This window comes from Magallana gigas, chromosome 7, assembly GCF_963853765.1.
Source record: "Magallana gigas chromosome 7, xbMagGiga1.1, whole genome shotgun sequence".
NCBI classification, from domain to species: domain Eukaryota; kingdom Metazoa; phylum Mollusca; class Bivalvia; order Ostreida; family Ostreidae; genus Magallana; species Magallana gigas.
Window position 1 is genome coordinate 39,708,422 of NC_088859.1, and position 17,142 is coordinate 39,725,563.

Genomic DNA, 17,142 nt, shown 5'->3' on the forward strand with positions numbered 1-17,142 from the left:
ATCATGACCTACATACCATCTTAAATGCCTTGAACAAAGAAACAATAATATAATATGTACATGATATATGATTCAATTTAAGAACCCAGATATAGATCAATCATCTATTTTGTAATACTTCCTATGTATATATACATGTACATGTATTAGTTTGTGTTTTGTTCTATACTATTCATGTTCATGACTGTAGTATGGCTTAGTCTTATTTTAAATTACATTAAAAAATTGTCAAATATATGACTTGGAACCCCCACTCCCAAACAAACTCAAATATAAACTGTTCTCTCTCTCTCCCCCCCCCCCCTTCCTTGTCGAATAATCTATTAAAATCAAAATATAATTTGGGTGTCTAAAAACTTTTATAAACTGGTAAAAAATGTTATTCTTAAAAAAAATTACATTACACCTTGCATAATTGACAAATGATCTATTGAGATACGATCAGAGGTCATATTTCTACCTTGGGATCAATAAGTAGTATTCATTGACAAGTTAAAATTAATTAATAACAATAAATGATTCAAATTATAAATGTTTATACTCCACATTCATCCCCCCCCCCCAATCTAATCTGCTTATAAAGATTCAGTCTTCTTAATACATTCTTACATGTGTTGAGGGGTTAAAGACAACACCTGGGGGTCATTAATGTACTTTACACCAGTTGATGCATCATAATGACTTTAGAAGATATTTTGTATTTTCCTGTTTCGTGGGGTCAGAACAGTCCCATAAGTAGCTGCAGGACTGTAGCTCCCGGTCTGAAAAAATTCGGATGGACGACCTGGGAGCTACAGTGCCTCCCATAGTAAAAAACTGCAATTTACGGCGCACAAAAAATTGCGCTAAGTTTGGACTTATTAACCTTATTTTCACACAAATTCTGTAAAAATAATTAGAACCATAAAATTCTTCAGCAAATTTACTACTGATATCATCACTTTACTTGCCTCAGACCTTCTCTTAAACATGATAACCGACCTCGGAAAATGAAGTATGTTAATTTACGTCGAGATCGAGAGTCGCCATTTTTAAATGTAAACAAACATGCACCACTTTAATTGACAGGGCTGGGGATGATGTTTAAAAGAATATCAGAGGCAAGTGAAGTGACAATATCTGTAGTAAAATGTCCGAGGAATTTTTTGGGATTAAATATTTATACAGAATGTGATCGTAGATGAGATTAATCAGTCAAAACCTAGCGCATTTTTTTGTGCGCCGTAAATTGCAGTTTTTTACTATGGGAGGCACTGTAGCTCCCAAGTCGTCCATCCGAATTTTTTCAGACCGGGAGCTACAGTCCTGCAGCTATCCCATAAGGTCATGACCTACATTGTATTTATTGCATTATAATACATTAAGAAAGAAATACTCCTTCCTTCCTATTATTACTCATATAAAAAATATAAGTGTCTACACTTACTTACATATGAAATACACAAATTTAATAAGAAATTGTTTATACAGGGTCAATATGGGGTCAACTCAACAGTGCATGCAGTCTGACAAATGAAAAAAATAACTTTTGCAACTAAAATGACAGAAACTTTACAAATGCGATAGGATAGGTAACGATGATAAGCTTATTTAAATATTAAAAGATGATGATACAGTATGCTGTCAAAGGGAGATTACATTTAGAAAGTGAAAGTAGAACTTGTATGCTGGCAGGAATCCCATGCTGGCATCTTATTATATTGTGCTACTGCTACTACATGTATTATGCTTACCTAAATTGGTCAACATCATAATGATAATCCAATTAAAACACAATAATGAATTCCTTTAGCTGATCTTAACTACCGTAATCCTTTTCTGCATACGGAAAACACAGACATGTATGTATGGGTGTTGCTAAAACGCGGAACGGAAAACGGAACGGAATGGAAAATATCATCACGTTTATCCCTTAAAAAGGGTATAGACTGGCCAGAAACGATTTACTTTGTATCTTTTATTTATATCTAATGAATGATTATCAACATGTTGCTATCTTATTAATATTCATATGAATGTCTATCAATTATAGCATTGTATTCATTCGGCTTTAGTTGAGTACGAAACGGAAAAATCAAATGTATACGAATTGTGAAACATTAACATGATTAAACGAGCAAATTAGCTATAACTTTTTACTTATTTCTCTTATATGGTATTGCTGGCATATTAGCGTAACGTACGCAGTTAGTGAAAGCGTTTTATGCGTGTTTTGAGTATTTTTATATTATTTTCAAATATGATGTACATGTATATACTTACATCAAAATTGAATTTTCGGTGTTCTAGACGATCTTTTATCATACAGACGATACAGTATCATTGAGATGGAAGAAAAAAACTGTAGGACTGACGACATTAAAAAATTGAAATACAGTAAACATTAAAATACTCGGTAATTTGTGAAACTAGTAATTTGTGAAACTAGTATTTTTAGCAATGCAATTTTGTTTACGTTTGCATTACAAAGCATGCAGTTGTTTATTCCAGCAGCTATATACATATGATCCGAATAGAGAGCTCTAGACGTTGCCTGGTTTGATTTTCCGATTATATATTGGGACTATAGTCTGTCGATCCCAAAATATTCATGCAGCACATTTGGACGATTTATAATGGAAAATGTTGACATCTTTTCTCCATTTGGAAGTCACTCAGAAGACCTTGCACAATTTTTCAACACCATCATCCGGGTCTGTTAAAATGCAAAACCCCGTAGACTTCTTTATTTTTAGCCGTGTATTTATACCAGCTGATAAGCTAGAGAGGACGTTTTAAAGAAAGAATAATGAGAATGTTTAATGCTTCTAAAAGAGAATCGCTTGAACCCTGAGGTATATATAAATATACAGCAAAAAGTGAATCGAGGATATTTTGGGACAGAATATAGTGGTCAATGCATGTACTGTTAATTTTGAGGAAATAAATATTCTTGAATAAATAATCTAATATTGCTAATCTTTCAAAAAAAATTAAAAAGGTACATAAAGTATATCGTTTTAGCATACTTAACAAATCTATGAGGTAAATAACATTAGATAAGATTTTCCGTTTTCCTTCCGTTCCGTTTTCCGTTCCGCGTTTTAGCAACACCCATGTATGTATACACGTGAACCCATCTAATCGAAGAGCTGGGTAAAACTAGTACCCGCTAATGAGACATGCAAACCTGTGTTGTGTACGTAACTTCAGACAAAGATCAGTCATTTGTAACATGCATGTATTTTTATGACCTATTCTTCAAATCCACTTGCACTATTTTATTAGGTAAATAACAGCTTTAAGGTGGTGCAGGACACCTGCATATTGTGATGTACATGTATACTTCCTATTGAGATAAACAATAAAGTATGTTGACTATTGATTAAATATTTACCCCCAAATAATGTTACCTAACATTGAAGCGCAATGGGTTAGAGCGTTTACATGTCTGAAAGAGCATTGGGGTCCAAGGTGTATTTTTGGTAATTTACGAATTTTCATGGGGAGGGGGGGTCTGGACCCCTCACTCCCACCCCTTCTCTAAATCTGTGCACACGATGATGTTCATGTAGGCACACAGAAGCAAATCTAAAACCGGCAACCGCCACGGGGAGGGGGCATAATTTAATTTTTAATTTTGTTTGTAATAATTATATAGACCATTATACTTCCTATGACATAAAATGTTAAGATTATTGATTAACTGAAAATTCACTGCAAACAGTTCTACCCCAAATTGCACATAAAGTGCTGCTCATGTCACGATGTGTATTATCATATGGGCAGGGATCTCATCCTTCAGTTATGAAAATTATAATTTTTAAATGTATTACCGGAGTTTGCATGTAGCCTTCATTTTTAATTAAACTGGTATAAAACAGTGTTATTTAGGGGCAAACACATGGTGCGGGTATTACTGTCTAATGACAGCATCTAGTTTATGTTCCTTTCAAACAACATACGGTATACACATACATGTATGCCTCATCCAGTACATATAAAATACAAGAATCGTTACATTTTAATCATTCTTTTAAAATAGAATCATGTAACATGTCATAAGTCACATGGGAGACATTGCTTTGTATGATAACATGCAGTAAAAACATACAAATGATATCACAGTAACAAGCATGGTGAAAAATCATTCACACATCCAGTCGTTCACTTCTCCTCTAGGATTAGGGTCTCTTGGGGATAAAGTCTAAGATCTTGTAGGGTCTCCATTGCATCTAACTGTGAAATCTGAAAATCAAAAAGGAATGACATGAAATATGTTTGCAACAAGACTTGTTTTACACAAGTTTAAACATGCATTTTTCTGAGAATGTACATTTATCTTGTACAGATATACATTACTATCATATGTGAAGGAAAAAGTAAAATGGCGTTGTTTTAAGGTTTTCCAATTTATCCTCAGCCTAATAAATATAAGTGTTGCTATCATACTGAAGATGTTTGTCTAATCTTTATACTTAATAAACTAACTGAAATTTAAACAATAATTATCCAGACATTATTTGAATGTTATATACTGGTACTGTGGTTTCATTAATATTTGCATTATTTCATTAATATTTCATTAATATATTAATCATCAATTCTTGTGAATTTAGTGAAAATGACATTCAGGTGAATCTCAACTAGAACTGTCCTAATGGGACTAATACCCCCGCTAGGCTAATTTCAAATGGGACAAATAATTGAATTGAATAATAATTAAGGTTTGGAACATATACAAAAAAAAAAATTCTAGAATTGTAAAAAAAAAAAAAGAATAGTTAACAAAGAAAAATTTAAATCAAAATTGTCAGAATTTCACTGTAAATACATTTAATTGTTTCAAATTTTCCTCACTTTCTCCTATGGCACAATTGAACTCCATATCAGAAAATTGATCCCTTAAACTCCCAAAACATTACCATAATTACCATACTATGTAAAAATATGTAAAAAAGAAAATTTAATATTGCAAACAATTTTAAAATTGCCAAAACACTACAATCATATCAGTAATTTTGAATTTCATTTAAATTAATGCCCAATAGGGTCACTTCATCAAATTACTTGACAAATAAATTTAAACAACCTCTAAAAATAGTTTAACTTCTTTATTAATAATTATATTATTTATTTCCTTATAATGATAGACCTTTTGGTTTACATGAAACAGTTTTAAAATAGCCCCAAAACCATCACCCATTTTACAGATTATCAATTTCCCCTAAACACATGCTCCATCTGAACCATGGCTCAGATAATGGCTCCCTTGGGACAAATGAATTCAGCCACACTTGTCTTTGATGTTCTCATTAGCTCCTAAGAATTTATCATTGACAAACAAAAACTTTGCATTGTCAGTTGATAGAATACTTATAAAAAATAATTTTTTTTTATTAATTAAGACATAAAGACAAAAAACTCTATCTGGATGTATTTATATAAATATATTTTAGAGTGTTTTCTATTAATTAATTAATAAAATCTGTAAGGATTATCTCCCTTACTTTTCAACATTAGTGTACAATATATATAGAATAAGGAAAATGAAAACTGTCATAAAATCATTAAATCTTGTCTGATCTTAAAAAAAATTGCAGGTGCACATCTTCAGATGGTGTTCAACATATGTACAAATTTTCAAATTGTTCCATGCAGTAATAAAAAATTCTATAGGGGGGACAAAGTTGCGTCTACAGACAGACGGACAGACAGACAGACGGACAGAGTGAAACCAATATACCCCCCTAAACTTCGTTTGCGGGGGTATAATAACTCGAACTTCAGGGGACCATGATTAAACTTCGAGAGATCAAGAGTTCGAGAAATGGAAAGTTTAAAAAAATCCAGAAATTTTTGTTCCAGTCATTTTGGTTCTAAATTTGTAGTATATATCAATTAATAACATATAGTCTGACATGATTTTAATCGTATTTTCTGCTACATTACTTCATACAGGACTCAGTTGTGTGGTTAAAAAGTGTATTTTTTCACGTTAAAAAACTTTTATGCATATTATGTTTTCTTAATCATAACGTTAGAATATTTTAAATAAAGAGCAGTTTACCGTAACTTTCACAAGTTGTTGAAATTAATAGATCAGTTACAAATTACCTATCTACCCTTTGAAGGAAGCAAGGGGTAGTGTCATTTATGTAATCAATCAATTAACAATACCACGCTAGCCCCCAGTAGTTCACTCAACCATCCAAGCAAGGTCCACGCGGAGCTATAATTATATGCTTGATCTGCCGCATGTGTTCACAGCAACCACTTCGAGTGATCAAGAATGAAAAATAATGAAATATCTATCACAGGACCCAGGTTTTACTTCGAGAGATCAAGAACTTCGAGAGATCGGAGTTCGAGAGATCAAGAGTATATTTGCTTAGTTATATAGAGAAAAAAAATCGGGACCATGAGTTCACTTCGAGAGATCAAGAACTTCGAGCCATTGAGTGTCACCTGTATTCATGGACTCCTCAATTCTTTGCCAGTAATCCTATCAATACAACTTGTTAGTAGAAATTGAACTTTCAGAAGCATTTGATTTCCTAGATCAACCCATCAATAATATGCACAAAAGTTTGTATTCAACAAAAATTGATGGAACCATAGTAGTGTTTGCCCAGCTGAATGGTGATGAAATGTACATCGAAAGTGGAGATGTGAGTAAAAACTTTGGATAACACTGGAAATTTGAACCTCAGATATGAACATAAGAAGTTTCCAAGATCACAACTGGATAATGTCATTTTTGTTTTACATTATGTAATAAAAACACTGGTCCATAAAATTACTAAAGTATGACATATTTTTCTATAAAAAAGTTAATCTAGGATACAAACAATTAATTTCTGGATTTATTAGAGTTATCGAACATGAATGAGGATCAGAGATCATTACACTAAACTACATCTAAACTTACATCTCTTCTTGGAAAAGTAGTAAGGATTTTGTAATCCTCTATGTGAAAGCCCTCGGAGGTGAGGTAAAACAGGACATTTCTCAGTGGCTCAGTGGCCCGGAACCGCCTCAATTTCACCTCACCAGTTGGAGTTCGAAACCTTAATCGGGCAACAGGTTCTTCAGAATTCTCCTCCGGTTCATCAGGGATTTGTAGGGCTGCAGACTGCTGAATAGCCTGAAAGTGAACAAGCATGCAATGAAGACCAGATTGAGAGCTATCCAGAAGTGTTTGGTTTTTCTTTCGCATTATTATGTACGGTAAACTGAAACTAATTTAAATCGCAATTTTAATTCAAGGTATTAACCAATAACCCCTCTAAGAAAGTTTTAGCCTTTTATCTATCAATAATACATTACCTTTTAATCATGTTTATACAAAACTTCAATACATGTAATTATTAGTAATTCAAGACTTTTAGACTTCTTTCAATGCAATCTTTACTTTATTTTGTAGTAAATCTTCAACTTTTTTGCCACTTTTGTTAAACTAGCTCCACCCTTGAAGGCTGAACAAAATATACTGCTAATCCATTGACATTCATTGGCGTAATCTATACTACTTATTCTGCAAATAGAAAAATATAAATCGAGGCTTTGTCAGGAAGCTTTAGTCAATGAGTTAAGTACCATTTTCCTCTCCTCCTCTTCTCTTCGTTGCCTCTCCTCTTCCTCCTGTTTCTTGATTTCCATTTCTTGCTGGAGTTTTTGCTCTTCCACCTTTAATCATACATACATACATGTATTTATACATGTATTTATAAGCTATTTGTTTGTGCTAAAGTCAATCAAACAAAAGAGAATGCTAAACTGCCATACACAATTCTTTGATCACTTGAAAATTATCATATTAATTCAAAATACTTCTTACAAGAGTAATTCATCCTAAATTCTTATTTAAGGAATAAGGAATCATTCTTTGAGTATTATGAGATGATAATTTCGGTCGGGGCGTGGTCAAATCCAATAAAGCCCAAAGGGCTTTATGATAGATTTGACCACGCTCTGACCGAAATTATCACCTCATAATATTCAAAGAATTATTCCTTTTTACTTATATTTATATTATTTCCAATTTGTAAACTTTAAAACAACATTATTTTAAAACTATTTTTTTTACGTAGCAAATGTATTACTGCAAATGTATTACTGCAAATGTATTACTAAGCGGCGCAGCCAATACCGTTTTTCGGTTATGCTATAAGACATGCCTATTTTGTGTCACTCATGTTTTAAGAAGTTATTGGGTTTTAGGGTTCAAAATTGATTCATAATGTTATCAAAGACAAAGACAGTTGAAAATGTAAATATACATGTACATGTATGTACATATATATATATACTGATAAGATTAACACTGCATTGTTTATTTGAATATTTCTCTTTCTGGAAATAAAGTGATTGTTTTGCCATCATATTACTGACAGCATGTAAAATTGCCTCACCTTTTTCCTGTCTGCAGCTAGCGATTCTTTGAAAGCTTCTTCCTGTTCTCTTCTGATAGTTTCCCGAGCCTCTCTTTCCTCCTATAAATAGGTCAAGAAAAAAATATAAACCACTTGACCTCTAACAAATGAAAGTAATTTCGTCTGTTGGCGACAAACTCTCAATAATCTTCCTACAAATGATGAGTGAAAATGTTTTAAAAACTTTTTAAGAATCCACAGTAATTTGTACTTCTTTAAAAAAAAAAAAAAGAAGAAGAATTTCTTGACTTCAAATCTTGATAATATTTTTAAGAGAGGTAGTGCTGTGAAGACAAAACCAAATGAAAGTATGGAACATTATATGGTAGCTACTGGTTTTGTCTGTTACTAATGGACTCTTATCAACAGCAATCAGATATCATTACCATGGCAATGACACAATCATTTTATCAATTTAAATCAAAATTAGATTTTGGATCAACCTGCTTTACAGAGAATAAGATGGTGAATCCATCATCTAATTTTAATTAGATAGACTGTACATTTATTCTATGCATGTTGATGACAATATGATTGTGTAGAATCATTTGATTACTTGCATCTACACTGTGCATGTACATGTACATAAGGTAATGATATTCATCCTTTCATTATTACCTTCCAACATTTGAATAATTTTAATGTCTTGCCAACAATTGTAACCTAACAAGACTTTGGAATATTTTGTGCATAATTAATAAAACACTGACTTAAAAAACAATTCCACTGCAGGAAATGTATACAAATAAATTTACACTATATTTAAGCTAGTTAAGTACCTTACTTCATTTTTGGGAGTTGATTTTAATTAACTCTCCTATGCAGTTACTCAGGCAAACCGAAAGTGAAACAGTGTTTGGACCTAAGCACAAATTAACACCGCTGACAACATTTAGTTCTAATCAACAAATTCAATGTAATGAGTTCTTAAGCATTGTTTTTCAAGGAAACTCATTTATAGATACCTTGTAAATAGTCAGATTTTAAATGGTACGAACAATTTAGATATTTTTTGAAGCCGTACATTTTATGTATTCCTACGCCAGAGTTCAATATAGTCTCGTTCAACCAGACGCTCGGCTGTCTCCGTATATCTCAATCGCAACTTCTCTGGCCTTTCCCAGGCTCGAAAAAACACCTCGAATGTATTACCCAGGCATCCATGACAACCCCTCTTTTTATAAAACATGATATAAATACAACACATTTTACAATCTGTTGAAATATAAGCTAGACTTCTATAAAGTAAATGATATACCCTAAAATGTAACACAGAAGCCACTTATAAGGCTGTCTAGCCGATACATATTTAATGGGAAGCGACTCCATTTTGTATAAAATTCTAACATCTGGTAATGCTAATACATTCGAGGTGTTTTTCAGAGCCTGCCGGAAAGGTCCGAGAAGTTGCGATTGCGTAAATCTCCGACAAGCATAGAGTCTCTTTTGCTTGTCAGAGATTATTGGATACAGCTGAGAGTCTGGTTGAACGAGAGTAGAGTTCAATTTTGCTTGGATCCATACAACTTTTCATAACTATTTCAATATCTAATACGTAGTTTGATGGAATAATTCTTTGAATATTACACAACATAATTGATACTGGATTTTTACCAAATTCCTGTAGGATTCATATTATAAAAATGTGCGTAATTCAAATACTTATAGGCATTTACTTGCCATGCAAAATAACATAACGTTGATTCTAAAATAAATAACAATCGATAAAATCAACTCCCGTCAGTACTTCAGTACTTTGATTCTTTATGAGTACATAAGGTCATACCTCTTCTTGAATGTCTATCCTTTGCTGTTGTTGGAAGCTTTCCGAATCATGGATCAACCTTGTCATAAGTTCATCTAATGATAAAGACCCTTTAAAAGAAAATCTACTAATGTACCTTATACATGTATGATAAAAAAACCTACAGTACTAAAAAACTCTTGCATGCTCACTCATTCATGAGTCATATACAGCATCCAACATGTTTTGAATGGTGTAATGCATCCCAAATTAATTTAATACTGGTTGTCATGCCTTATTTGATTAGCTTTACAAATTAATCTATATTGTATTACATAACTTAATGAACTAATATTTGGATAAAAATATGAATATCAAAATGTATAACGCTAACCTGGAATCATATCTATGACCTCATTGGTAGCTCTTGCCCTTGAGATAACTAACAACATAGGTAGCTGTTCTGATTTCAGACATCTCATCTGTCCAGCTACGACATTACCAAAATGCCTAGTAGCCATGGTAATCAGTCTGCAAACAACATAAAAAATAAACTCAATACAAATTGGGAAATACTTCATTTGACATCATCTGTAAAAATGAGCAAGAAAAGCAATCTGAAATGATGAAAACTGCTCAAAATCGAAGTATGATAATCTTAGAATTATTATTTGAAATTTTTTGATTTTGAATGATGACAAATCGGACATTACCTGGCACAATTTGTTTCATGTGTCATGTCCCATGCCCAGGTGATAAAATTACTGCTGAGGTAATTTACTACACTTTCAGAACACAGGATTTGAGAGCAGAACACATTTGATAAAATACTCCCATCATGATGAAGGTACACTGCCAATAATTTTCTCTGTGAATGAAAAAATGTATAATACAACAGCATAGCAAATATTCTGGCAAGCAATGTTTACCTTCCTATTCAACTAGAAGTGAAATATCAAGAAAGACTCATAAGAAGACTTACATCTTTGGCCTTGCCATTTAGTGCCTCTTTTATTGCATTTTCTAAGGAACCAACATAAAATACTGGGTGTGTTTCTCCATATCTTAAAACAAAAGTTTATATCAAACATTGGCAAAAATGCACAAAGGTAAAAGATCATTAATAATCATCAATATTTTGAACAAAATCAGTTCTATAGCATTAATTACCTCTCTCTAAATTCTTTGGTAAAATGCTCCAATGCTTCTACTTCATCATTTACAGATTCTGGCACTATAATACATAACATAGATAGTATTATCTATTGAGGAAATGTGATAAATAAATATAATAATTCATATACATGTACATGTATCTATAAAATAAAGATAGATACAAATAGTAATGGCCGATACATACTTAAGGGTGTAGGTCTACCCCGGTTGCTTGGTATATCTTCATGGTCAAACATGTCATCGTCTATTGAATTCATTTCATCATCGTCATCACTGATTTCTATTTCTGCTACTGCCTCCTAAAAATCCAATCAAGCATTTTTTCTGATCAAAATTGACAACTGTGGTTCCATCAATGTTCCTTAAATACAAATTTTCATATAATATTAATAAATTTAAAGGCACCAACACTTACACTGGGTGGAATTCTTTTAGGTCTTGCTGTGATGTTTGCTTTTGTAAGCTCTAAACTATGGATAGGATAATTCAAACCACAACAACCAATTGTCATCTGAAAATGGAAAGAAGGATTAGCACACACAACATAAAATGAATTCTTTTTATCCCATAAACAATACATCATAAAACACAGTGATTTACAGAAGCCCAACTTACAGTATCATCATTTTTCGCACTTTCAGGCCATCCTGTCCATATCTGATGTCTAGCTGGCAAGTTGGTAAGAGCATACACATCATTTTTCACCTGTTAAATGAAATAACAGAAAGAAAATCAACTTTTTGTATTTTATATAAAATATCATCATAACACCTTCATATTGTTAAACTTTAAAAAAAAAAAAAACAACTTATATTTGATTTCATCACACCAAAGCTTTTATTACTCTAAAGAAATAATAGGATACATACCTCTCCAATAGTTTTACTTCCAGGCATATTTAATTTGTACTGCTGAATTGCACCATTTTCTGTGAATTTAATTTCCAAGGCGTATGTTCTATTTAGAGCTTCTGTTAAACTGAAACAAATAAAGAGTTTAACCGGTATGTAAAAAATTCAAATTATTAAAAGATACATGTATTGATGTAAAAAGAAGTGAAAGAGTAGGGATTGGGAGCAAAGTGAGCAAAAAGCTTTTAGCTGTCATATAGTTAATTAGATCCTTGATTTTTTTCATATACATTATGTATACTTACTTCTCCATCTCAATTTCGCATGTTGGTTTGACAAGTGTGGGATTTTGGATGTCTGGGGTTAACAGGAACAATGTATTCTCTTTAGGAAGATGAAGTTCTCTTAGAATTTTCTGAAAATAGGAATATCATTTGGATCAAATATAAATCAATACATGAATATGAATACAAATATATACACATCTGAAACAATTCACTTTATAGTTTTCTTACTATTACTTATAAATTGAAGAAATAAAAGATCAGAGAAGTACTTCAAAGGTTGTGTTACACATCTACCCGGTATATTTGTATCAGCCAAGAAAACTGGTATGTATTTATTGTAAAAAAAAAAAGGTTGTACAGAAAATGCAAATCTTTTACTTGCTACTCTTTATCACAAATCTCGCTTGAAAATATACACTACGGACTGGGTTTTAATAGGGCCAAATGGGAATTTAAATCCCCCTGTGTTTAATGGTTACATTCGAAACTTCATCAAGTTGACATCTTTGACTGTATAATGTTACTATCTATAGCCATCTTACATCATCTTCCACTCTAGCCTTCCTTGTGCTCCAACCTCTCAAGCTTTGCTTGTCAGGAGGCACCCCAATTTTCTGAGACAGAAGTTCTTTAACTTTGCCTGGTGAAAGACAACACATCATTATGACAGTACCCTAAAGATTCTTGTATATGTATGTATTGAAAAGCACATCTTTGAATGTACACATATAATTAAGTCATTAACATATTGCAAATAGGAGTATAAACACATTTTGTGTATATGTGAAAATAAGATCCTATAAAAAATAAAAGTGACAGGCAGTTGAAAACAATTGCCCCCCCCCCCCCAAAAAAAAAAATAATCAAAAAACAAAGAAAAAGCTATAAATTGTTTGAAGTCTCAAAATATAAAACCACTCTATTCTTGCTTGTACAAACTATCAATGTTTTCTAGTTGATATAGATGTTGTCAAATTTGTATTCTGTACATTTGTCCAAAAAAAAAATCACAGATGAATAACAATTTACATCTACAGCTAAGACCTACAGAGGGCTGGATGGTCATGGCCATTTTAAGACTATATTAATCTCCTTTAGAAAGAGAGTTTTGCATGAACATATAGGAAATATCCAAACTATTAAACTTTTTTATCTGGATCTTTCTTTACTAAATAATAGTTTATTGCTATTAACTATCATATCTCAAGTTTTAAGGTAAATCTGATGGTTAATTGTTGACCATCCAGCCTCCTTAACAGTGTGCACATTTTAATTTCATTTACATGTACTATACATTCAAGAAGGCCTAACAAAAAAAATTGTTTGTTTCCGCTTTCATGCTGAAAAAAAGTAGGGTCGGTCGGTCAGAATTTTTTTTTATTTTTTCAAATATTTTTTTTTCCTTTAATATTGCAGTATCCATACATGCCGGTTAGATACTGACACTGCTGAATGGTATAAAATGAGAAATACTTTTAATATCATTCCTGACTATTAAGCTGGTCTTAAGAAAACACAAAAATGATATTATATATCAGATACTTCCTCTGCCAACGATGAGAGCATTATTAAAATCTACAAGACATGGAAACATACAGCAATTTTGAATCAAAACGTTTGAGTTACACTGATATGAGAAGAGTAAATGCTTCAAGCGTTTTTGTGACCAAAATTTGGAGTATTTTCTTTTCCAAATCGGATAAAAATGAAAATAAACGATTTTCCATCAAAAATCCTTTAAAAAAGTTTTGAGTCGGGGGGGCAAAAGTTAGGGTTGGATTGGGAAAGCGGAAACAAACAATTTTTTTTCTTAGGCCTAACAGTTTTATAGAGAAGTATGCTACATTATGTAATACACTAAACATCATGAAGGGAAAATAATTACCAATTTGTTCATTATCTCCGACACTGAAGTAAAAGTTTTGGTCTCTGTATTCCACTTTAAAGTTCAAGATTCGTGGTCTGGGACCACCTCCTGCATGCCTTCGCTTGGGAGAAGAATTACTTGTGGATGGGACTGCCACATAACATTCTGATGCTGAGCTGGCATCAAAGAAGTTTCTGGTATCTGCCACATTGTTGTCATTATCTGGTGAAGATGCTGAATAGGGAGGTGGACTGACATCCTCAAATTGTGACACAGGAGGATCTCCAGCCATTGGTGATATTCCTCCATCAGATCCAGGCATTACACTGTTAACTGCTCTCTAAAAAATTCAACAATGGAAAGGTTACAAAAATTAGTAGGTGGCATACACCATATAATGGTAATCAGAACTCTCACTTCATATTTTCATTAACAAGCATATACTAAAGAACATTTTTAAAAAGTTGTTGCATACCATTAAATTCCAGTCATTAGACTCTAAAATTTGAATACAAGTGTCAATGTCTTCCAGAGCTGTAAAAGCCTGAAATGTAATGGAGAAATCAAAATGAAGTACATGTATTGTTACAGTGAAATATTGTCTTTACAAAAAGAATAAATGGTTTCATTCTAATCAATAAAATAAAGCAGTAAATTTCAATCAGAAATATAACAGTACCAGGGTCATAAAATACAGTTGAACTTAGATATCTTGAACACTGATATTTCGAAAACAAGGGATATGTCAAAGTGAAAGTATTTAAACAGTCCCATCTACTTCGAGATAACGAAATCCGACTGTATTTTGATATTGCAAAATATTTGAACCGGGGTTCAAAATATATTTTAAACAACATTTATAAATTTATTTCATTAACAAACTGAGATTTGAAAAAATAAAGACACCCAGAGATAATGTCGTTTATTTAACATCCTTCATTTAATTCAGCATATGTTTTTAAAAAGTTTATGTATTAGAGCATTCAGTGCGGTGCTTAAATTTTGTGATGTCAGCTGATGATGATCGAGCAATTGTACGAAATTTGAAGTTTGCATGAGTTTTAGTTAATAGCATTATCAATGCATTAGATTTAAACTTAAGGTGGAAATGTAGTGAGAAATATCATATTTGATCCCAATATTAGGTAAGAATATCCTATCTATTTGCTAAATTGAAGCCTGAATCGATGAGGGGGTAAATATTGGGTTGCACACCTTGTGTATCTATATATAGAGGGGGTTGAATTTTTTATATTTGGCTTATTGAGCGACTGATAGATAAAATTTCAGGTGCCTGTGATTTAGCATACATTTTCTGGGGATTGTTAGCATGTTTTAAGAGAAAGTCTGAGACAAGAAGTTACAATATAATTAGTAAATTGTCTGAAAAATTTATTAGTACTAAAGTCGCACCTGCTGTTACAGCCACCTTTAATCAGCGGCCACTCGCCATGAGCGACCAGTTTCAATCCCGCCAATTTAGTTTTTCACTATATTTTAACTGATTTAAGCAGCCACCTGTAAAATGCGGCCAGTGTTTTTATTGGCTATCGTAGTTCAGTACATAGCCTTTTTACGGAAACGCTACTTCTGATTGTTTACCGAATTTAATCAATTGAAATATTGTTTTGGCGTATCTAGCAGAAAATGTTTTGTTCTTAATTCCTTGATAGATAAATTAAATTAAAATGGCCATTCAAAATTAATATAAACTGTTTATTCAGTAATGAGAGCTGTGCATTCACCATCTCTGTGTACACCGCCATTACAGAAGCTATTAATAAATCTGTGCAATAGAGCCAAAATTTCATTAATTTGAAACCTGGAATAAGAGGCCACCTGTCTTAAGCGGCCAGTTTGTCATTGTCCCACAAGTGGTCGCTTAAAACAGGTGCGACTGTAATTATTTCCCAAGAATTTGTGTGGAAATGAGTTTAATCAGTGGAAAACTAGCGTATGTTTTTGAGTGCTATAAGTTGCAACTTTTTAACACCTAAGGAACTGTAGCTTCTAGATCGCCCATCCAAATTTTTCAAACTAGGAGTTACAGACCTGCAGCTAGATTTGTTGGTGATAACATTATGGTTTGTTATTTTGCAAAGAAAATTGATGTTCTGTATAATGACATACTAAAGACACGTTTTCTCAGCTCGACATGGTTACAGTGACCAGAAAAATCAAAATCTTGTCTGTATATTATATAAGGTTTTATCCGATTCATAATGTTCTTATTAATATCAAACACACTCTCAAAATAAAAGTCATAACGTTACAATACATTACAGAGGTTTAGAGCAGAAAACGTTAGTTATAATGAAAATTATATTCAACTACAGAGACATTTCCTTCGAGTGAGGAATACTGAGAAAGAACAAAAAGTCAATGAATAGGAGCAAAGTAACGCTTAATTTGAAATTCTACGTGTCGTTTCCTTGAATATCTACCTGAAACTCAGCCAGCACTTGATCTCTTTCGCCTTCTGCCATTGTTGCTAAAATTGGATTGCGCGTGCGCAATAATATTTACAGATTTTACATCCGTTAGAAAATGAAAATGAAACAAAACTAATCAAATATTCTTCTCATGAAATAAATTGAATTTATTAATTTAGACCTTATACAGCTAGTACAAAATTTATTGACACTAGAAAAAATAAAACAAAGAAATCGAAAATAGAGAAGTAATAACCCCCTAAAAATGTGTTACGTAAGTTCCTAAAATAGAAAACATTCCGGCGATACCCTGAAATTTTTCCACAAAGGCACCTCCAAGCAATTTAATGGTATTAATAAATAAGAATTAA

The 17,142-nt window shown here is 32.4% G+C and overlaps 1 protein-coding gene across 1 annotated transcript; it reads right to left on the reverse strand.

Moving 5' to 3' along the window:
* Window positions 1–3,929: 3,929 nt before the first annotated feature.
* Window positions 3,930–16,924, reverse strand: LOC105332170 (FAS-associated factor 1). The gene is made up of 18 exons (XM_034458699.2): window positions 16,784–16,924; window positions 14,815–14,883; window positions 14,358–14,679; window positions 13,015–13,112; window positions 12,491–12,600; window positions 12,204–12,312; window positions 11,950–12,039; window positions 11,750–11,845; window positions 11,519–11,633; window positions 11,329–11,392; window positions 11,141–11,222; window positions 10,872–11,026; window positions 10,553–10,689; window positions 10,201–10,289; window positions 8,394–8,474; window positions 7,579–7,668; window positions 6,911–7,126; window positions 3,930–4,227 (listed from the first exon to the last, which is right to left on the reverse strand). Exons 1-18 carry the CDS (start codon window positions 16,823–16,825, stop codon window positions 4,147–4,149), a joined length of 2,046 nt encoding a protein of 681 aa, XP_034314590.2. The 5' UTR covers window positions 16,826–16,924; the 3' UTR covers window positions 3,930–4,146.
* Window positions 16,925–17,142: the final 218 nt, after the last annotated feature.

Excerpts from the sequence above, each read along its gene's own strand:
- LOC105332170 (XM_034458699.2), bottom strand. The coding sequence starts at position 16,825 with ATGGCAGAAGGCGAAAGAGATCAAGTGCTGGCTGAGTTTCAG. Across the intron at positions 12,040-12,203 it reads GAAGTAAAACTATTGGAGAG|GTGAAAAATGATGTGTATGC; the intron begins GTATGTATCCTA and ends TTCATTTAACAG. Across the intron at positions 7,669-8,393 it reads TAGCTGCAGACAGGAAAAAG|GTGGAAGAGCAAAAACTCCA; the intron begins GTGAGGCAATTT and ends GTATGATTAAAG.